General features: G+C 39.7%; 1 protein-coding gene across 1 annotated transcript in view; it reads left to right on the forward strand.

Moving 5' to 3' along the window:
• The first annotated feature begins 573 nt into the window (after nt 1–573).
• Nucleotides 574–27,414, forward strand: part of SENP6 (SUMO specific peptidase 6) — a 96,083-nt gene continuing 69,242 nt past the window's right edge. The window contains 2 exon segments of the mRNA XM_040550929.1: nt 574–665; nt 4,105–4,269. Of these exon segments, the coding sequence (XP_040406863.1) occupies nt 574–665; nt 4,105–4,269 (257 nt within the window).

Consider the following 27,414-nt stretch of genomic DNA (forward strand, 5'->3'; position numbering starts at 1 on the left):
CTTTTATTACTGCACATACCTAGTTCAGAAAACCAAGATTGCCTATTAACATTTATAGTAGGAACTGTTCTTCAGCTGACTAATTAGAACACTCCCTCAAAAACTTGAAGAGAGACATTCTGCCGTTTCAGCTTTGTAAAGGAATAAAAATCAAAAACCATAATCCTTTGATTTACTTTCTAAATGTTTTTTGGAAGGACAGTGTTCCACCTCACTCTCGTGCATGAATAAGTCGTCTACAAATCCTTACCCTTGCTTAAAATTTTGTAATTACCTTCATCAAACGCACAGGACAGCACTATAAAACATGGCCATAACAATATAATTTCACAAGATGAAAAAGTTATGAAGAAATTTTCAGTCCAGAGATGGCAGAAAAGATAAATCTTAACTAAAACTGATTAAAGATGCTGCTTCCACAAGCAAAATGATGTCTGTGTGAGACAGGATAAGGAAGTTATTCGCTAGCTACAAGTTCCCTGTTCCCAGCAGACAACACAACAGATAAGGAAAAATGTCACGTAGCTGTTTACACGGTAAGTGATTAAGTTAAGGAAAAGGGTGAAGAATAACATGGATGCAATGCTTATAGATGCAGATCGCTATGTGATGCAGGAGGTGAAGCTGTCTCTTGAATTTCCTGACGAGATTGACGCAAAGTTCTTGTAAAGGCCATCCCACTGCAGGATCTCAGCCTTACTACACCCCAATGAAGGTATGTCATATCCTTTGCCCAGTATAGGACATCCTCTAATCTTAAACACTATAATTACGAGTTTAAAATTGCTCTTGTTGAGTTACTTGTTACTCACACTAGTGAACATCAAGTTTTGGCTCTCCCTATCTAGAAGACTGGACACTATTTTTGTTAGAGTTGTTAACTCAGCTATATCACACAGAAGAAAGAAGAAGCTGTATATTCAACTATTCCAATACATCACTAGCTCTTTTCTATTTTACTTACCCTATTACCTGCTCTAATACATAATGATAATTGTAGTCAAACAACAAGCAGACTGTGTAGCTGCAAAAATTATAATAACAATAATAAAAGCAGATGGAAGGGTTCTACAATTTCTGCAGCTCTGTCTACATGTTGTACTTTAGACAGGCCCCTGATCACCCTGCCTATATTCTGTGCTGACCAAGAGATGTGTGAGTGCAGTAAATGTCTCACCGTGCCAGAGCTAACAAGGTTGCTGTCTGGCACAGTTAATTAGCCTAGGCTGTGCACAGAGTGAGCACACTCATGGCTGGCTCAGGGCACTGGCAGTGTGAGTTTGTATTAGCTTTCAGCACAGGCATAGAAAGACTGTGCCTACTCACAGCACGACACGTAGGCATATTCTGAACATAAATCTGGGTCCAACAGCATTAGAGAAAAGAACCTGCCCAGAAACATCAGTGAGGAAAGGAATAAAAAAAAATCAATATTTGAGACACGGGATGTGGCACAGAAACATAAAATTATCCAATACTCTTCTTCTCAAGACTGGGGATGTTTGTGTGATTCAAATGCTACTGTGGAACTCAGATAGCCAGCTTATATGATTCACCTAATCAGAGATTCCTATGCTATAGAAATCTACATCTGAGCTAGGCATCTAGATTCCCTTTACAGAAAATGGAAAGAAACAGATTTGATGAAACAAATCATCCCAAATAGACATCTAAAAATATTTGAAATAAATCACACTTTCAAAGTACCTACTTCTCTCCATTAAGCACAAAAGAAGGGCAGACCACTAGCTCACATGTACACTAGTTCTGTAGTCATCTAAAGACAAGAATGATGAATCCCACTGTCTGTGCCTACGTTCCTTTAAGTGAGGATAATCATATTTCTGACTTTGTTAGAAGAACTTTAAGGCACTAGAGGCTGTGAATACCTCAGAGACTGAATTCTCATGGTCCAGATAGCTGTAACAGCATTTTATTTTTATAATAGTATTTATTTAAATTATTCTTATCTCTCAGGGTAGGTAATTTGAGATAATATGTATATAGGACACTTTTTGTTATTAATAGCACCTCACTTCATCCACATGTTTTACAAACATTAGTCTGTATTATCAGTATTATTGCAGCTGTTACCTAAAATACAAAGTAAGGCGAAGTGCTGATTTTCTAGTTTCACATTAAATTGACCAAGTAAATTGACCAATCTTCCAAATCATTCACCAACTGGTCCTGCTGATGGATTTAAAAGCCTGATTTGGATCTTCTCCTCTCTTACATATTCTCATCCAGAGTATTTTTCTCTTCTCAGCTTGAGCTCTGATCTTTCCAGCACTTCAGATTCCTTGCCTTCATAATTGAAAGAGATTCTGTATTCGACAACTCCTGTCTGAGACCTACCTAAATTACCTTGATCAACTTTCAAGGTAATGTATTAGTGCTTAATTTGAAATTGAGCAAAAGACTAAGATGTTTTTTCTCTCTTACAGGTGACTGATGGTTCTTAACTTTCTTGATGGCTCATTAAACCAAAAAATAGTAATCTAAGGGTTAATTTATCACATGATGCCAGGTAATTGTATTTTGCAGCACTGATAGGTCCTTGATAATATAGGTAATTGCTTATTACCTTTATGGTCATATGAGAAGAAAAAAAAAAAAAGATTTAAAAGTTATATTATTGTAAACAGTAATTATTGCACCAGAAGCTCCAATAAAGATTTAAACATATATTTCCCCAGCAGTCATGCTTCAGACAATCACATATGGTAGATCATAGAATCACAGAATGGTTTGGGTTGCAAGGGACTTTAAAGATCATCTTATTCCGACCTCCTTGCCAGGGCAGGGACACTTCCCACTAGACCAGGTTGCTCAAAGACCCATCCAACCTGGCCTTCAACACCTTCAGGGATGGGACATCCACTGCTTCTCTTGGCATCCAGTTCCAGTGCCTCACTACTGTCCGAGTGAAGAATTTCTTCCTTATATCTAATCTAAATCTACCCAATTTTAGTTTAAAGCCATTACTCCTTGTCCTATCCCTATACTCCCTAACATAGTCCCTCCCCAGCTTTCCTGTAGGCCCTCTTTAGGTACTGGAATGCCACTATAAGGTGTCCCCCACAGCCTTCTCTTCTCCAGGTTGAAGATCTCTAGCACCCACACAATTTTTATGTCTGAAATGTATACTGCAAATTTCCAAGTTCATTTATCATAGTTAGAAATTGTGGTTATTTCTTAAAACAGAGAGTTCTGTATCGGAACGCCATTACAGGGTTCCAAAATGGTTCTATGATATCTTGTATGCTCACACTTCCCATGGCATTATGGTTTGCAAATAACCCACAGACAGTACACACGGAGCATAAAAGCATCAAGAAAATCTTTGTGAGCCAAGAAGGGCAAATGTTGATGACAATGCTAACTTTATCCCCTTGCACTTACCATTGTGGAAGGTTATTATTACATGTTCACATACATTATAGGCAAGTGGAGATATCCTTTGATACAGATTTTGCTCATTACCATTTTATAGAAATGGAAATATTGTTGTTTGCAACCCTAACATATTTTTATATATTAATCTAAGTGTTTCAAAACTAGTACCATAGTCTTTATATATTAAACTAAGTGCTGACCAGGATACTTACAAATATCATATGTAATGAGTTAACACTGAAAATGTGATATTATGAGGCCCGTAACAAACAACTCAAGTAAAGTAATAATGCCTTGACCCCATTGCCTAGGAAAGAAAAGAGGCTTGTGAGTTTTCTAGTTGAAAATAATGGTTGTACCCACAAGATTTGCAAATGGCTTTCTTACAGGAGCACATAGCTGGGTTTAACTGTAGCTGTAACCCCGGTTTTGTTACACACACCCTTTTTTTGGGGGGGGGGGGGGAGGGCATGGAAGGGGTGGCTGGCACATGGCAGCAGGCAGCCAGCTCCGAGGGCGATACCAAAGCCACCTCTGCTCGCCACACGAAGCGAGGTCGCCCCCTGAGGGGGTGGCCGGGCCCCGGGGCCGCCCAACGGCCGCCAACGGTCAGCGGCGGTTGGGGGCGGCCGTTGGGCGGGTCCGGGGAAACGCCCGAACCCCTGCCATGCCCTGCCCTGTCTGCGCTGCCCCCGAGCTCTGAAAGTTGCTAGAAGGTTCCCCTGCCGAGCGAGAGCTGTTTCTGGACCAGAGGCATTGCTTTTATCTCTTCGTACCCGTCGAGGCTTTTCCTTCCTCTCAGGAGCGCAGGGAAGATGTTCTCCTGGCCTGTTTCAAAGCCTGCTTCCTCCAGGCAGCTGCTGCTAGCCCGTAAGTAGTTGTTTGTGGAGAAAGCTTAAACGCACACGGGCTAAAACCCAGCAAGGGAACAATGCTCTCACCTGTAGGTGAAATTAGCCCTCACCAGAGGGTTGATGAGGGTCTGTCTCAGGCTGCAGTTGGCTGGAGCATGTGGTGTTCCTTGCACCCAGGCTGTGCTAAAGGCTGGCCGAGCTCTCCTGGGAGCAAGGAGCTGCAGTAACTCCTGTCTCAGGAGGGAAAATAATGTGCTGTTAGCTGTGAACTTTGTAGTGCGTAGGTTAAAGGTGTATTGACCTGTTATAGGGAATGTTGTGGACTTTTTCAGCTAAGAGGACAAAGAGGTCAAATATCCTTGTTGGTGCTCTGTTTACTTAAGAGAATTTGCAAGGCTCTACTTTCTTGGGTATAAGAAGATTCAGATAACTTAGTTCCCCTATTCATAGTATGAAAAACCACTTCAGCATGCACTCTGCCTTGTTCTCCTTACTTCAGAGGTCATACACATATTCTTTAAACTTTCAAGCTTTTTTTCTTCATTATGTTTTTCCTTTTTTTTTTTCATTTGTTTCTGTTTTCAAACAGAACTACTTCTCTGTTGTGCCTACTGAAATCTCTATCTAGATGAAAGCTCTTCGTGAAGACATTAAGATCTCAGGCATTTGTTTTTTCATTTGTGTGAGAATAACCTTTTACTATCTTAAGTGGAGGTTTACAATTAATGTGCTAGTTTCAACGAAGTTAAATCCAGCCTAGCACAATATGATTACTGCTTTGTAATGTCCTTGTGAGCCAGAAAAAGGATATTAGTTGAATAGTTCCTCGTTATTATTTCTCTGGGGAACTATTCAATATTTCAGGCTGCTACCCACTTCTATTTGGACACATTGTCCGTTATTGTTCATACATTATTATGAGAAAGGAGATGCTTCAGGGATTTGCTAGTCATCTCATTGCTGAGTGTCAGATTTCTTCAGAGCTAACAGTGGTTGAATGCTGAGAGTATCCGCCTGCCTGGATGCTAACAACAGTCAGAGCATTAACCAGGTCTTTAAGCTTGTTTACAAAGAAACCGAATGTGGAAAATCTACGTTAGAGCGCAACTGAGGAAGCAGATGACGTTTCTCTCATTTGTGTCAGGAGTATTTCAATTATATTTCTTGTTTCTCTTCATTGCATTATTATTGTTTTGAAATCCTCTCCAAACTAACCAGTTGCTGTCTGTTTTGCAGAGTTTTGTATCAGTGTCATACAAAACATTTTCAATTCCAAAAACATACTTCGAGATTACTGGTAACTTATGAGGGATCTCAACTTTCTTGCCTTGCTCTAGATCTGGTAGAAACTTGGTGTTTCATTCGTTTTGACCTGCAGTGCCTAAACCAGCATCCAGAGGTAGAAATCAAAATTTATGAGTTGGGTGCCTTATACCTTGCCTGTAACAAGATATTCTTAGGTTCTCTGAGACAGTTTTGCATCAAAATGTCACAGTTGAAGAATGTGAAGTGCAGATTCGATGTTAAGGTGGCCCTGAAGTCTGACTGCCTCGTTTGAGTTCCTATATACTTTTAGGTAGTTACCTACTCTAAAAAATAATCCCTTAAAATTGAAGAGTCTCCATGTATAGAAAGGTATTTTTTAAGAAATACCAAAAAATCCCTCAACTTTATTTTATCTATATACAGGGAAATAGATAATTGAATTTTTGGCATGTTTGTAGTTATGCCACTTGCAGGCATCATTTATATTAATGATGTTGAAACATTGTGTTGAAGCTTACATGAAAATTTCTGCTAGTGTTTATATACATACAGTACCTCTGCAAGCCACGCTGATTTAATTTCCTTTGAAGACACATAGACAATTTTCTAAGTCCTTGTGTAGTTCACTTACCTATTAAACTGATGTTCTATTTATGGAATAATACAGCACATTCTCTAGCAATATGTGGTCATGTAAAAAAAAGACCCTATCACACAGACACAGGAGGAGATAGAGTAAGGTTGCTATGGGAACCTTAGCTCTAAATGGTCTGGCTTTTGTTGGCTTAAAATCTCAAACATTGTGTTGCATTAATTATGTTTTTGTTGAGGTTCTTTGCACTGAACATGAAATTTGTTGGGTTGCTGTTCCAGTCTTACATGTCTGCGTGCAACACTTTTAAAAACAAAATGACTTGTGTTAGCTAATACAAGAAGGGGAGAATGTGTTTTATTACCAAACTGAATTACAGTACTGAAGAAAATATACTCAATAAATAGTGACTAGATTTTCTTTTTATTCAGCTATCGCTATCCTCAGTTAGTATCCATGAGCCATATTCAATAACAAGCTAATACAGAAGAACCAGCAGTGGGAGGGAGTCATAACAAAAGGCAGGAATGGGGTAGCAATTGTGGAGGAAAAAAGTTGGAGAAATCTCTGTTGGAAGCATGGGAGGGATTTTCCTATTGATTTTGGTAGGAGGAAAGAAGCTCAAAACAGAAACTGAATAAAAAGACAGATTGAGGGAAGACTGAGGGAAGAGAAGAACTTGAGCAATGACAGAGAAGTTGAAGGATTGCTTTTAGTGCAGGAGCCACAGGGAGGAGTGAGACAGGAATGGATAAAGAGAGCCTGAAAACAAGGTGAGCCTATTTGGGGAAGGGGAGATGGTAGCAGGTGGGTTGCTATTAAGTGGTGAGGATGCTAATAGAATTCAAAACAAATATCCCCGAATTGTGAATATATTAATCAGATTGCACAAGTTATTAACCATAAAGTTATCTTACTATACGTTAATATATATAGCATATGTATTCTCCTAAGGCCTCTTCAAACCTTGAACTGTATGAAACCAATCAAATTTCACACAGTAAGAAAGGAAACATTCTATAGCATCGAATGTCTTCCCAATACTTTTAGAAAAGTGTCATTTGATGATTTTCCTCTTGGAAAGCTACTTAGGGGTAATGAATATGATTTAATTTTCTTTAAATTATATTACTTATTCTTAAGAAACTTATGTTTCATTTGCTGAATTTTCCACAGAACGATTTCAGTCTTCATTCATCCTTATGGGTGGTGCAGAGAATGGAATTTTTATGATGAAAACTGATACAGCACTTTAAAACTTTTCAGTACTGAAAAACAATACATGTGGTATAGATGCCAAAAGGCAGCAAATAGGACAGACATTAATAGTAGGTATGCTCCACTGTAAATGGCCTCATATGGTAACTGTAATTTAAACAGTTGGCTAAAATTTCACATTGTTTTAGCAACCGTAAATCCTCAGTCAAAGTATATACATCTTCAAACTGCTGAAAAACTGTACTTTGCATCTGTATTTTCTTTAAAAAAAATAAAGAGAACAGTGCTGGTGATCTTGGTGCCTTTTACAGAAACTTACACAATTCCATATATTAAAATAAGTAAACTTAATCACGCATTATAGAGTTTTCTCAAAAAAGAAATAAATGTCTTCATAATATTCCAAGGAACAGCATCTGTCTTCTGAGCACTGAATTGACTAAGTAATATGCTTACATGTTCACAGCATACTTAACTATTATTGTGGACCTCATGCTCCTAGAGAAGATGAGTAACTACCAAAGTAATTCTCATGAAATTTTAACAGGAAAAGTTAGCAAAACATTAAAATCAGTCTAATCCCCCACCCCCAATCAAAACCTAGAGGCAGATCACATGCCAGTTATGCCCATAGCAGTTAACATCTCTGTAGCTTTTGACAAAAATCAACAGCGATAGTAGTGACATGTTTACGTCACGTGGGTGTCACATCAAGGGGGCTCCATTGGTGTCTAGTAGGACTCAGAATGGTAGCAGCCTCCCTGCCCCCAGTGTGTCCCAACCTCTTGGCCTTCTGCTTTTAGCAGCCTCCTGTAACAGCTTGAATAATGTAACCTGTTGGTGCCCATTATGAACAATACACAGCCGGGTTCATTCATTTTTATGCATGCAGCTAATGCAAGAAGGATGACAGATGCCTGGAATGAATCAATCAAGGATGGATACGTAATGACAGACACTGTCATTTATCAAAGAGCATAAAGACTGTGAGACTCTTTAAAAATTTAAAAAAAAAAAAAAAAAAGCATGTGATGTGCTACTTAATAAACTGTGATAGCTTGCTAACAAACACCGCAAAACTCACTGCGTTAGCACATCCCATCTCACTGAGATGTCTTTGTATAATATAACTGTGAGCACGAGACAACTCCAATTTCTTTAAGCTCCCCTCTCTCAGGGCCCATGTTGCTTACAGCAGTTAAAGTTGTCTACACTTTCACCAGAGCGGAGGCTCTACTCCATGGAGATGCCTTACCTTTGATTTCACAGTGATTATACAGGGCCTAGTTCCACACAACTCTGGAGAAAACTTCATCTTCCCTGAGCCTTCCAAACACACATCCTATCATTTGACAACTGCTGTATGTGTAACAGATTGAGTCGTGTGGACCTATGTTACTAGGATACACTTACAATAAAGAATGTACACAACATCTTCAAGCAATGGACATCCACAACCTTCTGTTAGAGGAAACAGTGTCTGAGAATACCACCCCCTCCTTATGTGGGTAAGATTAAAAATACTAAGAAGAGCAGAAGTTTAAAGTACACATATCAAGGTATTCTTACATGTCTCTTGGACTTATATTCCAATCTGCTGTTCCTAGGAATAACTGCAAAGCTCTGATGTCAAACTACAGTTTTATCCATCCTCAGTGGGGTAGTTGGCATATGGGATTATTAGGGAGAGAATGCAGGTGATACTGATCGTACTAAGACTTCAGCCGTTGTCCTGTGTGACGTCTTAAAATTGACCTAGGAAACAGATTGAAAAAAGGTAGTGGGTGTGAGAGTGGCATTTGATTCTGCGCAGGCTTATCCTAGCCGTAATTCTGCTTGTATTTTCACTGCCATACTGCAAGTATTGCAAGCCCCTGCCATAACAGGATTGAGTTCATAGTGATCTGGATAGATGAAGAAAATTATCTAAAACCAGCAAGATAATATGTAGTGAAGGCAAGTACAAAATCCTAGACTTTAGAAGGAGAAATCAGACGAACTAATCCAAAGTGAGATGCAACTGGCTAGGGAACAACAGTATAGAAAAGGGCTGGGGAATTATATTGGATTACAAATTGACCATGATCTAACTGTAATTTTGTTGCAAAGTATTTTAGGACATATTAAAAGGAATTGTAGCATGTCAGAAGCAGAAGACAATCATTCTGCTTTACTTGACTTTAGAGAGACCTACATTAGTGCTGCATCCTGTTTTGAATGCCCCACTTTAAAATGCAGGCGAGTTAAAGGGACTCCAGGGAGAAGATTAAAATAATAAGTGAAGGAAGGCTGAAGGAATTGTAGAAAAGACTGAAAAACATAACAGCAGTCTCCCAGTATATAAAAGTTGTTCAGAAGAGCACAGTGACCTCTAATTGAGGTAGAAGAAGAAACTTATTTGTAGAAAATATAATTTAGGTTAATATTAGGAAAAATGTTCTGATATGCCATCTGTGGAGACTGAAGATCCATTTTAAACTGATTTGTAAGGGCACATACTGGTGACATTGTAAGTCTTTACAACTTGTCTCTATGTAGGAGGACAAACTAAATGATCCCTTTACATCTTTCAAATCCTTATTGTGTGGATTCTATTCTTTGCAGTATGGTTATTCCTACATACGCTTTTACTGGTTCTACTTCACAGATGAGAATGAGTTCACTACTATACTTAACCAGTGAAGTAGGCAGACAAAAGCACATTCATCATCATAGTCCAGTCTCTTCTCTCTTTACCTGAGAAGCAGGTTTAGAGGCTCTTCTGATTACAGGGAAATTTGTAAGAAACAAATACATACATACTCAAACACATACTTTAGTATGTATTTCTGCTTGTACGTATACAGGTTAGTATTTGATGTTCTATGTGTCCTGGATGTAGTTTATTTTTAGGAACATAATTCAGATACATACAGAAGTTACCTACATAAAACCTGTAATAACTTGTACTGAAAGATTGCCTTAATTGCTCTGAAAAGTAATTTTCCTTTAAGCTTTATACAAGTAGGTATCTTATGAAAAAGGCAGAGGAAAGGTGATCCTGCTCCAAAATGCATGACCTTGCTGAAACAATTTTGATTAGATGTTTTCTGTTTATTATACACATTAGCTTAAATTGGATAGTTCTACTGACATGAAAATCTGGAGGCTAATGATTATTTACAAAGCATCTCCAAGGATTTCAGCTACAAATCAGTTTCCTTTTCTGATGGGTGTGAGACCATTACAAAAATAGACCATCTACAAGCACTGTTTTCTAGTTGGCAATTAAGAACACTTCTTTCCATGTGTGATTGTGAGAGTGACTTCTGTATAACTTAATATGAACCAAGTTTCAATATTTTTTAAACGTGTTTAGAAATACATTCAAAGTTGACATAGGCATATTATGTGTTGATTTGAAAAGCAGGAGGCAGGATCTGACACTGTGCATATACGCATAATATGTTTTGTATGTGGTATGTTTTTGCATGCCTGAAGTGTCTTCAGTAACAGTTTGAGTCTTACTGAGCTTTTAGTTTTATTATGGTAAATTTTTCTGTAATTTTGTTTCCCTGATTACATAGTCTTTGATTTTAGTATTTCATGCTGTGGATGCATTCATTATCTTCTTTTTGTTCTCAGATGAAAGGCTATTGTGGTTATGCCATACTACTTATGTTGACAAATGCAATGTTTTATATTTTGCTTCCTTTAAATCAGTTAGAACTTCTGTTCTTGTAGTAAAATCATGAAAGAGTTCTGCTCAAAGACAGACAAGAACAGACTTATAAAGTTGACTACTGATAAAGTTTGGATTGCAACCAATAAATATATTTGATCAGTTTGTATGCAAAAACTTACTGCCATTAGAATATCACAATAAAAATGCTGGAGAAAGGGAAAATATTATTTCAGGTTAACAACAGAGTTGCTTCAGGAAACTTAGCAAATACGATAAAGTGAGTCAAAATATACTGAGATATCTTTTATACAGACATTTTGAATATATATATCAGAAAATATATTCTAAATGTCTCAGAACTGTTACATTTTCTTCAGCCTTTTATGTGTTCCCCTTAACATTTACAAAACTACTACCAACAGTCTTGTTTCTTAACAATCTTCTAAAGCTTCTTTTGCTTGGTCAACGATCAATCTTTGCCTGAAAATGTGCAATAAAATAATTACACAATGTAATTATTAAGGAATAATTTAAAATACAGAAGATTATTCCACATTTTTCAGATGGGATGTTTTACATTTGAGTTTTAAATGACAATTTCTTCTTTTGTATGACTCCGTGTATAAGTTTTAAACCATTCTCTTTTACAAATTTCTTCTCATGATTAGTATTATAATTCTTATACTTAGGAGAGGTACTGTTTCCCAGTCTCTGATACAGTGGTTCTGGGCTGTGCGCCAAATTCTATTTTCTTCTTTTTTTCAGAAAAAAGGGCCTTCCAGAGCCCAGACCCTGCAGAAAGAAATATTATTTCCTAAAGTACTCTCTGATGCTGTGTTGTGGCTAATGATGTTGTACATTTCTCTCCATCAGTCTTTTAGGTCTACAACTCTCACTCTGATGCTTGATGAGTCATAGCTTTTTAGTCTAATACAGTTGCTTGATCTTACTGTCCAACAAGAGAACTTACAGATTTAAGGCAAAACTGTTTCTCTTTGGTAATGTAGTAATGCCTAAAATGGTGCAGCAGATATTTAAGCAGCAACCACAGCAATGAAAAACAGGATTTTTATTTTCAAAAGGTTTATGGCGGTAACAGAAGATCTAATAATAGATTCTTGTTCGTTATGGTTATTCTGCAACAACGCAATGTTGCGTTTTGAGGTAGGCGAGTCAGATTTAAAAACTATGGCTCCTTCAAAGAAAGAATTAAAAGAATGTTTTAGTCTAAGTTCTGATGATGTTTAGCAGCCTGTACTTGTTTATTATCTACTCAGCAAACTATCTTTGACACCAAAATTTAACAGAAAACATTTCCAAATCTGGATGCATTGCTGTAAATCCTAGCACATGGACAAATTGTATTCTTCCACTTGTGAGTATTCTGGAAAAGCTTATTATGGTATGCAAGCTGTCCTGAAATAATATCTGGTAAAAAAACAAGCAAGAGCAAAAAAAAAATCCAACAACAAAAACTAAAAGTGAAACAGTACGTTTAACAGCAAGAACAAGACAAAGTAAGCACAAGAAATATACCTGATTTTGCTTTAAAAACGCAGAGGAGAAACAGGCATCAGGTCACAAGGACAAAAGAAAAGCTTTTATTTTTAAAATAGAGAGCATAGATTGTGCATCTGTAATACATTCAAGGAATAGTTCTAAGAACAGCAGTGGAAAACAATGACAAATAATTCAGTCCATAATCATTATTTTCTAAAAGGTGTTACTGTTAAAAACGTCAAATTGTAGTCTGTAGAATGGGTTCATGGGTTGTAAATTACAAAAGGTTTGATTCAGGGTACCAATAAATTCCCTGTGATTTATGTAGCAGTAAAAAAAAAAAAAGTAATGTATAATGCCACAACTACAGAAGGTGTGAAATTGTAATCCTAATTCTATTTTATTCCTAAAGTAAGGAAATAGTTTCTATGCATTAGCCACCCATTTTGTTGGCTAACCTTACAAAACACAGAGAGAAAAGAAATAGTTGGAAAGAATCAGAAATACAAAGATATATTTGTCACTTCAGTACTAAATTATCTAATTCATCTAAATAATCTAAATATTTATTAGTAACAAGCTTTTCATTGCGGGAAGAGAAGGAAAAGCGGAATTTGTTAAGGTGAAGTAAAAATTGATCATCACCTAATGAAGTAATCAGCTTTTCACTCTCTGCAGTGCTGTGACAATAGAGCAATACACGTTTGTAAATACATGTTTGTAAATTTAGGATCTTAGATTGGGTCCTGGGATTGTCACCTACCTGTAATGGAAGTGGTCAACTTGTAACGGCTGCTAAAGGCCAGGAAGTAACGAACTGCTGTATTTTATTCCTGGGTTCTTACTGAGTGAAGACAATTAACATTTTGACTTAAAAGAGAAAGAAAACGCAGTAAATTCTATATGATTTTGTCCAGCAGAAATAGGAATGTTAGTTTTCTCTTCTCATTGATCATTCAGTTACATGTGTAAGACACATGGACAAAATCCTCTGGTTCTAAGCAAAGCTAGGAGGATGCTGAAGAGACTTGACTCAGCAATATTGCACTCCTTCACAAATACTTAGCAAACAAGCAAAAAAATGGACTATGAATAAAAGCTTTATGAAAAAAAAGAGGTTTCACAGAATACTAGCCGCTTGCATCCTTCAACGGTTTTAAAATAATGAGAAAAAAAAAAAAAAACATAGAGCGAGATGTAATTTTGGGGCAGCTCTTCTCCATAAAATAAATAATGTTAAATTACCAATCAAAAAAGTCTAAAATGAAGGATGCACCCAGATGAGTATTGGCAACTTCTTCCATTGCTATTTATGCTTTAAAAGGTATTTTCATCTATACTGTCTGTGCTCACTAAAAATAAAACCGTGGAGCTGCATTTGGTACCATAACTTGATCAACAAAAGCACAAAACTCTTATCAGACATTTATTCCAATAAATCGGAATCCTTAGTTTTTAAAAATCTGTGAAGAATTAGGTAGACCTGAACCTTTCTGGTCTCAGCTGAAAATAGGAACTTGTTTTTGCAGATTTCATGTTGTGACTCCACCATAAACCAACCCTCTGTCCAGATGATACCCTTCTGAGACATGATAGGGTATTTTTACAAAATTAGATTCTAAATTTCCTTTCTTCTGTTGTTTCTCTTTTTCTTTTTGGTCTTTTAATGTTACGTTTCTATTAAGCACATGTGGTCTTCTGGTTTCTGTATAATTAGCTTGCACTGAATTTTCCTAATTGATTCCTGTTTAATTTTATTACTAATGAAGGAATATTTTGCGATTCCTCCTTCAGAAAAAGTCTCTTTTTTTCTACAGAGAGGTGTTTGGCAGCACTGATCCAGCTTTTGGATTTTTTTTCTAATTGCTCATTAGCTCTGGTGATGCTATATAGCATTTGGGGAGCACTGACATCTTTTGTCTTCCTTTTCTGCATCTCTTGCTGGTGTGCAAACTAAGCACTCTCTCTCTTAAGTGTTTGTAAACACATTGGCTTTTGAATGTGGTTGGTGTCAGTAAATCTGGGAATGAAAGTAACAAATTTAGGAAACTTGCAGAGTTTTCCTGTATTTAGCTTTTAATCTTCGTAGGCGCTATGTACTTGAAGCTAACCTATTTTAGGACTTAAGTGTGCGAAGTCTTGAGTTTCCTTAATTTTGGGAGCTCACTTTTCAGAGAGAAGTCATTTTAAAACTAGGTACTTTAAATCAGACACGAATTCCTCGTTTCTGCGATCAAAGTAGCATTAATAGTGTCAGATGAAGGCATGTGTCCAAGAAAGCCATCTCTAGCTTTTGCCAATTCCAGGCTGTCAGAATTTACCTTCCATTTTTTAAAAGATGTTTTGGTGCTTTGGCTTCACGGGCAGGCCATTTAAAATACAAAACCCTACGTGCTAGACGAACGAGGATTTTTTTTTTTTTTCTTTTAAAAATCAGACACACCGGAGGCCATGACTTGCAATTTCTGTGCAGTCGCCTTGGCAGCGCCGTGTTTTTTTTTGCGGGATCCGGGTCGTGCGGTTACAAACGCCTCTCTCGGGCCGCGCATAACGTGAGGACTCGCGAGCCTTGCTCGGCCCTCGGCGGCCTCCCGCGAGGGGCAGAGCAGCGGGCCCCCGTCCTGCCCCGCCGCCGAGTTCATTCATTGTGCGCGGCCCCAGCCGCCTCCTCACCTCCAGCCCTGAGCGAGGGGGGAGCGGCCGAGCCCCTGCCGCGGCAGGGCGCAGCGCCGCTGCGGCCATTTTAGCGTCTGGGGGCCCGAGCCCGGCCCGGGGGAGCCGGAGGGGGGGCCCGGCAGGGCAGCGCCGCCGAGGCCCCGTTCATGGGGGAGAGAGAGGGGCGGCAGCGAGCGCAGCCTTCCCTCGGCCTCCCCCTCGGCTCGGAGGCGGCTCCGGCGGAGCCCCGGCCGGGCCCGTCACCCCCAGCGGGCTCCGGCGGCGGCTGCAGGGCCAGGCCCGGCCGGCGACCGCGCGGGGGGCTGCGGCGGGCGGCCAGGGGGCGGGCGGAGCGGGGCGGGCGCGCTGCCGCCGCCGGCTGCTGCTGCCGCTGCGCGGGGGCCGGAAGGCAGCGGGGCCCGGGCCGCCGGGAGCGGGAGAGGGCCGGGCCTCGGCGGTGCTGCTGCTGCCGCCGCTGCGGGTCGGGCAGCCTTCCGCAGTGGGGGTGGGCGGCGGAGCGCGCAGGCCGGGGGAAGGGCCAGGCCCCGCCGCCTCGCTGAGCGATGGAGTGAGGCAGCGAGGCTCGGCAGCGGGAAGATGGCCGGTGGCGGTGGCGGCGGCGGCGGCGGTTGCAGAGACAGCTTGTTTCTGGAAGGTGCGTGCACGGCTCCCCCGGGGGGAAACGCGGCCCGCGTTGCGCTTCTGGCAAGCGGCGAGGGGCGCGGAGCGGGCCGGGGGCCGGGGGCAGGCGGGTGCGTGTGTGTGTATCGGGTCCCCGTTGGGGGCCGACGACAATGAGAGGTGCCCCGGTGGCGTGGGGGAAGGGAGGGTGCCGCCAGGGCTGGCTCCATTTGGTGAAAAGAGACCTGCTTCGGAGGGAGGGCTTAGCGAGGGCGAGCCGATCCCTTGTGCTTTTTCTGCCTTTCTTTCATTTCCCGAGGCCGGGGCAGCGCCGTGTTTTGTTCGCAGGGGCAGAGCGCCCAGAGCAGCCGGGGCTTGGCGCAGCGCGGGGGGGCTCCGAGCCCAGGGGCGCTGGGCTGGCAGCCGCAGGGCGAGGGGGAAGTGGGGCTCGTCCTGTCCCTGCCCCTGCTCGGCGCCCAGGCTCCGGCCTAGGCCCTACCTTTCCCCCCTCACCGTGAAATGAGGCCGGGCTGCTTCTAAAATGCTACTTTAAAGCCTTGGCACTGAGGTTCATTTGGGGAGGGGGGGGCGTTTTGTGCTTACATCCGACTATAATTTGTAAAATTTGATGATGAGTCTATCAGCTGTAACTAAAAAGAACCTTTAGCGTTTATAAAGCCTTGAGTATTTTTTTTTTGCAGTGCAGTTTTTTTTCCTCTCTGTAAAGCTCTTAATTATAATGCAAAAAGTACACTGAATTTCGAATGTATTTAACTGTTGATTCTTTGCAGTTTAACCCGTGAATAAATCGTCTGGTATTGTCGTCTTGCAAAATTGCTATAAGCACATACCCGGTTAACATGGGCCCATAGCTGCTAAATACTTAAACAATGATAAGAAAAAAATGTATTAATTTGTTCTTCATGAGTGGAGTTTTTCAAGTCAGGTGTAAGTTTAGCAATGGTGATTTTGTATGATCTGTATAATATAGGTACTACCTCTTGCACATCTTCCTGCAGGATGTTGGGTTTTGTTTCTTGTTACTAGAGGTTCTGGAGCAGAAATACTGCATGAACAAAATACTGTTTGCTGGTTTAAATAACTAAATCTGAAGTTCTGATGTTCAGAAACGCCTTCTGGTTAATAACTGCTGTCATGTTACCTCCCTTCTACCTTTAAGGTGTTCGGTGGTGAAAGGAGGACTCTCCGTTGTGGACACCATTTTTTTTTCCTGAACTTTCTCTACAGTGAGGTTTGCTTGTACTGCTCGAAGTGTCGGGATGGTGTTTAGTCGCTGTCTTCTCTGCGCACCTTGGCTGCATGCTGGTTGGACAGGTGGCTAACAAAAGATAGGTTTTGTGTGCAGCACCCCCATTTTTTATTTTTGAGATCCCATTTCAACATCAGTATCAACATGACACTGGATAGCATCCCCCTTGGAAGTTTCAGTATTCCATGGCTGATGGGCAGAGTAATCAATCGGGTTTGTGTTTCCTCTATTCGGGGACATGTTAATTTTAGGACTAATGATGTGATGGGATGCAAACCCTAAGAGTGTGCAAGCATGCTCGCATGTATGTGTTAGGAATCTTTTGTGAAGAAAACCTAATGTGGACAACGGTGACGAAAATTTACGAGGGTGGACCAAGTCCAAATGGGATGATAATACTATAACAGGTTTAGTAAGAGCAGGTAAACTTTGTACTGACTTGAAGCAAAGGAAAAAGAAGTGTTTCAAATGTTACTTGAGAGGTTTACTTCGTATAGGGTGTGTTGACTTCATAGGAAAAAGGCATACAAGGTATCTATGTGGATTATCTAGCAGTTTTAAATCTGGAAACGTAGGACAGCATGTTAGAACAACGATTATTCATTCAAAGGTTGGACTTTAGACAAGCATGAGAGTTCCAGATTTTCTGAAACAGTACAATGTGGACAAAACCAGGGAAAAATGTGCGTGGAGTAGGGAATATATCAACTTCGACTGCAAGGTGATGATTAGAATATGAGCCTAGAATTTAAATCTCTGCCTAATCTGAGTCTATATATTTCACAGACTCCATTAGAATCTATTTAAGCAGTAACTAACAATTGTGTTTGCTTGATGTTTTCAGAAGTGTTAGATTAAAGCTTGATAGAGGGAAGAGGGAGAACTGAGAATTCTTCTGTTCATCTCTGCTGTTAATTCTCAAAACAAATGAATTAGGTACCAAATGCTTGTTACGTATGTCACTGTAATTGAGCTCAATCTAATAGAAATCGTTCTGTTTAAATATGTACCTCTGTGTGCATATATGCACACGGAAAATTCTGGTGCTTCACACTTACATTGACTATCAGTCAGACTTCAGATAAACAATGTACTTGAATGAAATTAATTGCTTGCAAATAAGATTAGCAATTTTGTTTTTGATTACAAATGTCCAGCAAGGTGCTGCTTTTTTTCTTGTTTAGTGTATTAGACATTACCATAAAGAAATAGCTTGTTATTCTATTGTTAAAGTATTTTCTTTTAATATTTTCATTATTTTATTCTCCAATAAAAACGAAGGGGTCTTTCTGGAAGGGTGTTCCTTGAGTGATTTATCTGTTGCCTTTCTGGTAATGTTGTTCTTCAGTAGTGTGATTCATACTAGCATTCAGGTTTTTGGCCAGTCTTACATATTTAATGTGTCATCATTTTTTATGCTGTGTTGTATAGACTGTCTTATGGAAAATGTGGAAAAGATTCCTAGAACTACAATGTTTGACTCTTTAAAACTGGATTCATTGAACTGCATTCAAAACCGCTTCTGGAGCGGTGGTAATAGTTTTTAGTATGTTAATAGACATCATATCTATTGATATACATGACTTGCACGTTTACTTTTCTTGAAATGTGAGGACTGTTAAAATTGGAAGAATGGAAAGTACTGCATTTTTGTTATTTTAGCTAGTTTGCAAGTGGAATTGGTAAAACTTTTTCCTTGTTTTCTGAATTTACTTTCCTCCCCAGTACAGTTTCAAATACATAGGAAGAATGTGCAGAAATTTGTGCTAACAGAGTAGCCCTGTTGCATGGGAATTCTTTCCTGATTTGGAGGACAAGAAATTTAGTGAACAGAGATTTCTGTCTGCATGAATTCTTTTATTTTTTACTTGATAGTCAGACATAAAATGTAAAGCAGTGATAAACAAATCCATTTAGATTTAGGAGAAGGGAGTGTTCAATGCTTACTGTAGGAATGGAGAGTACTATTGATCATTACTCCTGTGGAAAAATTGTGGGAACTCTTGTTATATTCTGCCCCTTGGGATGTTATTGAGCTGCAAGGGGATGTTGCCTGTTATCTATTGCACGGATACAGAGAAGCTTTAATTTAAGACTGGAGAAGAGAAATGATGAACCGTATAAAGTATTCCGAAACATGTATTTTCCAGAAGAAGGGAGAAACCTTTTATTCCTTCATGTTTTCTTCTTTTTTTTTTTTCCCCTTTTAAAAATCTCTTGGTGGTTACAGTAGTGATACTGGGAACTAATTTTGAAGTTTCTGTTTGAGGACCTCCTCTCTAAGGAATGTTGCCAGTCCCTACCTTCAGAGCTGCTGAGAGATTTGAGTGCAGTCATGACAGGAATTTGCTCAATTTTCATTCCATTTTCTTGGCTACAGGTTACCTAATAACAAATGAGAAAACTGTTTGGATTACCCATTAGCAGCAGCAGAAGAAACTTCACAGTTGTCTGAGGACTCTAGAAGACTGCGTAGTTTTTCATTCAGCTCACGTATAAAGGGTTGTCTTCACAAAATGAAGAGTTGTCGACTTGTGTATTTTCTTAAAGGAGGCAGAGATTCTGGAGCAGCACAGAAACACAGGCCCTGCATGTGATCCTGTGTAGATGCAGAGTTGCTGTTTGAAGTGGTGGTCAGCCTTTCCTGCTTTTTCATTACTTTTATCTTACTGTGAAATCTGATGAGAAGAACGCAAATTAGGAGGGCAGAGTGGAGTTTATATTTAGATAGAATACTTGAAAATTTTCCACCTGCTATCCCTCTTCTATTTATTTTACTCTTAACAGTGAAATTATTAATTGTTTTAATGGTCTCTGAGCTGTTTCTGACACTTCTGTTGATGACCTAGAGGAGATAGGTACTAGCTTGGAACTGAAGGAGCATCATTCACCTTCTTCTGTCTTTATCAGAAGCTAAACTTCTTCATGCTGTTGACCAGACCACCCTGGTCTCCCTCAGCCCCATCAGTGTCTGGATATGTTCTGTTCCTTTCTTCTGTTTTTGAGAGTAGTTTTCTACCTGAAAGTGAGAAATTCATGACTCTAGTGGCTCTCTTATGTCTTCCTGTCTTCAGCCCCATTTGGAATTTTTTTACAGCATGGCATCTCTCTCTTCTCAGCCCATTGTTTCAGTGTCCTTTCCAACGTTTTTAAGAACAGGAAACCTCCTCATTCACTTCAGTGGCATTAACTTCAGGTATTGAGTGGGGAGATCTTAAACCCACTTGTTGGGTTTAAAATTGAAATTATCTTTAAAATTGAAATTATCTTCATACTATTGTGTTTTTTGTCAATCTAACATCAGCGATAAATGGCATGAAATGTTAAAAAGACAAACTGCTTAAAGCATGTGGAAAGATAGTAAAAACCTTAGTTTTTGAGTGCTCTGTAAACATGTTGTAATACACTCGGTAGCATAGTCTAAAATAATAGCCTGTGCCCAGGTCTGCTTCCACATCACCTCTTTCTGGTTAATTTTGAGATGGGATTTTAGGAGCCCAGACTTGTCCTTGGCTTTCTAAATTGGAAGGCATCTGTGTGCAATTTTCTGGGTTTTAGTTAAAAGCACATCTATCATTTGGTAGCTGCTGCTATAATAGTTTTGCACTAAGTGAGACATAAAAGTTTTGGGTGTAAGTAATTCTGTTGTGCAGCAGGCCTCATCTGTTACTTTCTGGCACTTGGATTCGGTAGGAAAACACTACTTTTTCTTAGAAAAAGTGGAGAAATTCTACTGTCTTTTAGTGGCAAAAAAAAAAACAAACCCAAACCAGGAACTTGGCAATCTTCATAGAATAGATCCTTACACTCTACTTTATGTCAGGGTAAGTATAAAAATAATAGTAATAACATAAATAATAGTATCAATATATGGCTTGCTAGCAAAGATAAGTCAGCATTTTGCAAATGTCTTGCTCGCACAAATACTTTTATAATGAGCCTATTTGGATATTTTAGTATTTTGCTGCTTGTTTTATGTACAGAGATAAAACACATAATGGATTATTTATTGAAATGATCTAAACAACTACTTTGGCTTTTATTGCTATTGTTTCTGAAAGACTACGCATATATTTCAGCGCAGTATCAGGCTTCCCCTTTTTTGTAGGGTTTTAGCTGCGTCTATAATTGAGATAACCGAGGGATGTCAAGGTGCTTTGTGTTGTAGCAGGTCCTGTAAAGTGAGACTAATTGCCGAACTCAACTTGTCACTTTCAAATAATGCTTTATAAGAATGTGTGGTGTTTGGGTGGTTTTTTTTTTCTAGCCATCATCAATTTGTTTCTTCTGTTCCTACTAACATCTTTTGAACCTTTTTGTTCGAAGAGTAGATACCTCACACGTAAATAGATTGAGACCTTGTGAAATTTGCCCACTTTACTAATTCAGAAGAACCAAAAATTGGAGTCCCACAAGCAAAGGCTTCAGTGTTTCCTCAGCATGGTTCAGTTTGCTGCAAAGTGATGTTTGTACCCACACTGGCTGAGAAGTCAAGGGCCAGGGGAGCAGGGGGACTCTGTGCACAGGTCAGCATGTGCCTGCATGGATGTGTGTGTGTTGCAGAGAGGAGTGAAAGAGTGCAGGATAGCTTAAGATACTGCAGGAGGCTGAGAAAACAAGATAAAAATGGAGCTGCTACAGTGGGGGAGGCTGTAGAGATAGAGGGGACAAATTCTTTTGGGGCAAGAAGCACAAATGTAACTCTTAACTTAGTTGTTCTGGAAGACGCTTCCATTGGGGGAAAAACAGAGTTGGAGTGTTTCTTTGGGCCCAACTTTTAGTGCCCGTTTGGTAAAGTTGGAGTTTTTGTAGGGCAGAGTTACTTCTCATAGGTTGAAATCTGTCTGATGCTCTCGATTAGTTCTTGCTTAAATATATATATATGTATATTCTTATTCATTACATAGAAATAAACACGGTGGTAATTTTATCTTCCTTAATTTTTAAAAGCATGTCTTAAGCCTTCTCTTACAGTATTAAACAGCGGTGAACGTGTAATATTTTCAGGTGAAGCTGATCTTAAGCTGTGGTGGAGTCAGAGTTGGTGTCTTGCGTTGGCCAAGTCAGTTGCCTGTGAATGTCACATTCTCGGGAGCAAATGGCACTATTCTGAATGGGTGGGTGCTCTTCAGCTTGTGTTGGTGGATGCTATGGTCCAAAAAGAATTACCTGGTAGTCCCTATTGCCCTGTCCCTTCACAAATCCAAAATAAAATATGTTTTTGATTCTGCTGCTGATGCGAAGAAATTTCTTGGCCTTCAGGAAATGTCGTGAGGATAATCAGGTGTTGCATAATGAGTTAAAATCAAAGGGTGTGGTTTTATTCATTAAATCATTGCCTGATGCAGTGACACAAATGTTTAGGATGGAAGCTTTTTTTTTTTTGAGAACTGCTGACACTATAACTAGAGCTTAGTTCCTTAGTACATACACATAGCTGTGAGATGTCTTTGAGTACTTTAAATAGAATGTAGTAAAAGTGTTGCAAACTTATTTAATTTTCTTGTATGGTGGTGTCTCCCTGCACAGAACTGGGGATCGTGCCAAATGGGATTCAGTCTCTGAATTACAGCGTAGTATAAATCAGAATCCGGAATGGCTAATGGTTATTTGGGTACTGTAACTAACAGGAATAATTAAGAGCAAATAACTTGAGAAGTCTTCTTGGTTTCGTTTATGGTGTAATGTCTGCTACGAGTTAAAGAAATAACATTTTGGCAATGCTTTTGTTTGAATAACTTTTTCTAAGTGATCCATGGAAAGAATTATGTTCTAATAATGTATGGGGATAGTTGCTTATTAAAACGATTGTAGTGAAAGCTTGAATACCGGTGTCTTGTAGCTAATGCACACGAGCAGTCTGCAGCTCACAGATACCGAATGTGAAAAGAATTCCTTCAAAATAAACTGTCCAAAGAACGGTAAAATGATTGTGGTGTGATGCCATTGTCTGGTATAAGGTAACGATAAATTGTGTGCGTGGATTTCCTAAAGCAGTGAACTGTGACGTTGCTGCTTTTATCTTATCATGCTGCAACTCCATTTTGAATGTAAAGCTGCACGCCAACTATTTATTGGTTCTCTTTGCAAGGCTTAAAATTATTAACTGGTTTAGGCATAGGGACTAACAGAACGTTTTAAACTGATTAAAGCATTACGTGGTGCAGCTGTGCTGCTCTGAGGGCCCCCTGCTGCAGGTGGGGGAGGTCTGCTGCTCTGTCCCCTCCGGCCTCCCCCAGCATCCAGCCTGGCAGTGTGTCTCATGCTGCCCACCGCCCCAGGGACGGAGCGGTTTATTGTCAGAGAGGTTGAGTTTGCTGTGTACTGTCCTGCCGGATCGGCGCTCTGCCAAACCTCTGTTGAATTTGCTTGCTGAAGGGTAAGCCTGAGAGGCAGGACAATGGATTGCTTTGAGGGGGGGCGGCCGGCCTCTGCATGTCAGGAGTAGGACGTTGCCCCTTCTGTCTCTGGTGAGCTGTAAAGTCAGCTTAAGGTGCAGTATGGAACTTAAACTTAAGAATAAATCCTCTTGTGCAACATCAGCTTTACTCTGCCCAGGGAAGTTTAATTATTTTAAATAACAGGTTGAGATCCACACAGAACTCATTGATGGTGGAGGCTGGAGGAAATAAATTAGCAGGCTGTGGTTATTCTTGCCTGGTTGGGCAGCGGGCCTTTCAGCAGGTTTTGGTAACGGGCAAATGCTGCGGGTGGCAAGAAAACATTTCTCAATGCTTGTCCCAGTGACTCCTGTGAAAGGGTAATAAGGAGTGAAAGGAGTCGAATTCAGTGTATCTCCCTCTGATCGAATCTTCAAGTGATGATTGAGAAGCGCTGTGCAAAGCTTTCCCATTTTTGTTTGTTTTCAGACCGTGTAAGCTGTAGCTGAAGCAAAGTCTCCCCGCTATTGTTATTTTTTATTTATCTTTTTTTAAATAAAACTTGCCACAGAGATTTTGGGGAATGATAAATAAGGATAACATTTGGCTGGCCTGGTAAAACACCGTGCTGCGTGACATGATTAATATTATTTAATCTTAGAAATTTATGTTTCTAAGAAACAGCTGTGAAAATATTTGTTATTTTCATGAGAATGTTTTTGTCCGCTGCAGTAAAGTTGTTTTCTCTTGTACTAAAATTCATTCTGTTGATGTATTTTTATTAAAGTTGTAGGATATAATGTTGTGTTTGTTTGGCATGTCCGATTTTTATGGCTCATTTAACAAAATATGAATATCCTGCTGATGACAGAATTTAATACGACAATCTAACAGAAAGATTATTCAAGAGCCCATTAGATGAGAATTCAAACTATGCAGTGGATGGTAGGTTTCATGTTTGCAATTGCCTTTGTAATTTCTGAGGCTCACTTCTTTTGGAAACACTGCAGTCCATTGTAATTGTATTTCTACCATGGCTTACTGCTCAAGAGCCACCCTAAGGGTCCTTTAAAATTAAGAATAAATTTTTAAAAACTAGACCTCTGGACCGCTCTGGTCCTGGTTATTATGACTGCATTTGCCTAGCACAGTTGGTTGGTATGCGTTCAGGTGAGATTACTAGATGCTGCCATAAGGCAAGTTGGTAGTAACTGAATCTTTACCTGATGGATACCAGGAAAAAAAAAATCTCCATCATGCATGTAGTCAAAAAGCTGTTTGTCATCGTCTAGTGCAGTGCTTGCTAGATGGAGAAGGCACTGCGCTTGTTTGGAAGAGTGACTTGGAATAGAAAGGACCGATAGAAACCCAGAACACACTTCCCTAGATCTCGATAGTTTTTTGATGAAGATAAATGCAGGTTGCATGTTCGGTTGAAGATGGCAGAAGCCCATATCTCCAGCTGTACGATAGTCTCTTAAAAGCTGAGTGTTGTGCTTCAGTTGTCTTTTGAGTGATAGCTCTTGAAAAGCGAGTTCAGAATTGGGTGCAGTTAGCAAGCTGACGTGTTATTTTTGTTATATTAAAAATTACTTGATTGGTAGTACTTCCTTGTTTTCGCTGCCATTAAAAGTAACGATTGAGAAAATGTTTGTTTTTCCAGGGATGTTAGTTTTTTTTTTTTTTTATTTATTATTATTTCTTCCTTTTTAAAGAGAATTTTAGCATACTGTGGTTTAGTTAACAGTTGTCACTGTTCCTGAAACTCGTTGTTAGGTCTGGCTAACTTCAATACTTGCATTACAAAAATTTGTGTTGTAAATGTAATGATGTAGTTGCAATGCTCTGCCATTTTAAACCACCCCCCTTGCAGCTGCTAATCTATATTGTCTCAGAGGAAAGAAATAGTGTGAAGAAGCTAGAATTCCTTTCCGTGGTGACGCAGTAGAGAAATTTGCAAACATGTTACTGTGTTGATGTTGTCTTTGTGTGTGTGTGCACTTATGCTACAATACTTTCTTCAAATTTACTTAAACTTTGCGTAATGGGATTCAGTAAAGATACTTAAATGTAATATCTAAGCTTACATTATACAGCCAGTGGAGCCTGCAGAGCTGTTGGGTGACCAGCTGCTCGATGTCTGCTGAGCTGGTCCCTGGTTCCCTTGCCTTACAGCTTTGACCATGGAATGATTTGGGTTGGAAAAGACCCTTAGGATCATCAAGTATCCATCGACCTAACACCATCTGATCGCAAATGGACTTGAAGTCCATTTGAAGTCCTCTTGAAGTCCACAGAGTGCATCTAATGCATGCAGGAGGTTGTTGTCCATTCTTGTGTTGCACTTCTTTGATTTTTTTTTTTATTTGTTTTTAAAAAGACAACAATCTGCTTGATTTCTAACTGTGTGCATGTGTGCAGGGTCATTTTGTAACCAGTAGAAGCCCCCAGCTGTGGGGCGGTACCGTGTGGCCCTGCAAGTCACCGCAGCAGCGATTTGCAGCCGGGTCAGGCGTACCAGCTCGGTGCTGCTGTCAGTTTGTCCTGCCGCCCCTCCCAGGGCCTGGGCTTGTGCAGCTTTGCTTGTGTCAACACCGGCGCTTCTCTGGCTTCACAGCAAGTTGGCTGGAGGAGCTAAGTTGGCAGAAAACTCATTTTAGAGGAAGAAGAAGTGTTGATGGAGCTAGCCTGCACTAGTTTTCAGCCATATTAGCAATCTAATCCAGCTGACTGCCCTCTTCTATGGGTGTGAAGGCTTGCCAGTGTCACAGGAATAGGGAAGAAAAAACAGGTCTTTGGCCTCTACAGAAAGGTAAATGCAAACTGTTCTCATAGCCTAGAGTTTAAATAACTCTTTCATTCTCCTTTCATCCTTTCCTTACTCAGATTTTTCTGAGATGTGCCCTTTTCATTTGACCAAGTTATTGAGGTTTTCTTTGTTGTTTTCTTTTTGTGTGCTTTTTTTGTTGTCCATTTCAGGAGGATTTTGAACAACTGACAGCATCAAAGAAGTGTCTGGCTTTTTTCTCCTTAAATTACGTTTTAGGGTTTCTTCTTCTGTCATATCTTTGCAAGTTATTTTCTTGTCATGGAACCTTTCTGGACTATAGTTTTACAGGGGGGACAACACCTGCCCAAAATCCTCTTGCAAAGTTTTCAGGATAATTCTAGAAGTGTAAATAATATAAATTCTTGTGTGTTTTTTTTTTCCCTTCTTTTTAGTTATATAGGTCTAGTGCTTTATTTCAATCTGAAGTTCCAATTATTGCATCAAACCTGGAAACCTTCTTGAAGCGTTGGTTGCCTGATTTCCAGGTAGTTAGGCTAGATGGTTAATCTTACTGTATCTGTAACTGCCTTTCAGCACTTTCTAAAAATAGGTGGCTGTTTGTTTAGTGCTGCTACATACTCTGCTGCACAAGCTTAGCTTTTTTATGAAGATAGATCTCACAGTGCATAACGAAGTCTGAAATCAGAAGTGTGCAAATCAGATGCATAATCTACTGTTTCCTGCCGTGTTTTGCTTATCTTCTAAAACTCTTCCAGTATTCAAAACTTGAGATCATGTATGATTAATGTCACATAGTGATTTGCCACAGGAATCACATTCTAGAATTCTTATTCAAGTGTCATCCTCTTTGAAATGGCTTGTTAGCTTTATATACTTTCACATTTTTAGAATACATTGGCAGTTCAGAAATTGTCCCTGCTCTATCCTAACCTTTTATTCTCCAAATTTTCTTAAAAAATGGGAAAGATAGATACAGAGAAAATATCTGACTATAAAAATACTGAAGCTTTCTCCTTTCTTTCTGAATTTTTAGTGTGTTTTCCATCTAGCAACACAGGTCTTACATTGCTGGATCTTTTTGCCTTTTGATGTTATTTAACTTCTGTGGAAAGATTGAGTAGGTGACAGGCTTACTGAGAGAGAGAAGAGAAGGAAAGTGATGGAGATACTTAATTCTGGAAGCATTTGTGATGATTGCGCAGTT

This window comes from Cygnus olor, chromosome 3 (genome assembly GCF_009769625.2).
Source record: "Cygnus olor isolate bCygOlo1 chromosome 3, bCygOlo1.pri.v2, whole genome shotgun sequence".
Taxonomy (NCBI): Eukaryota; Metazoa; Chordata; class Aves; order Anseriformes; family Anatidae; genus Cygnus; species Cygnus olor.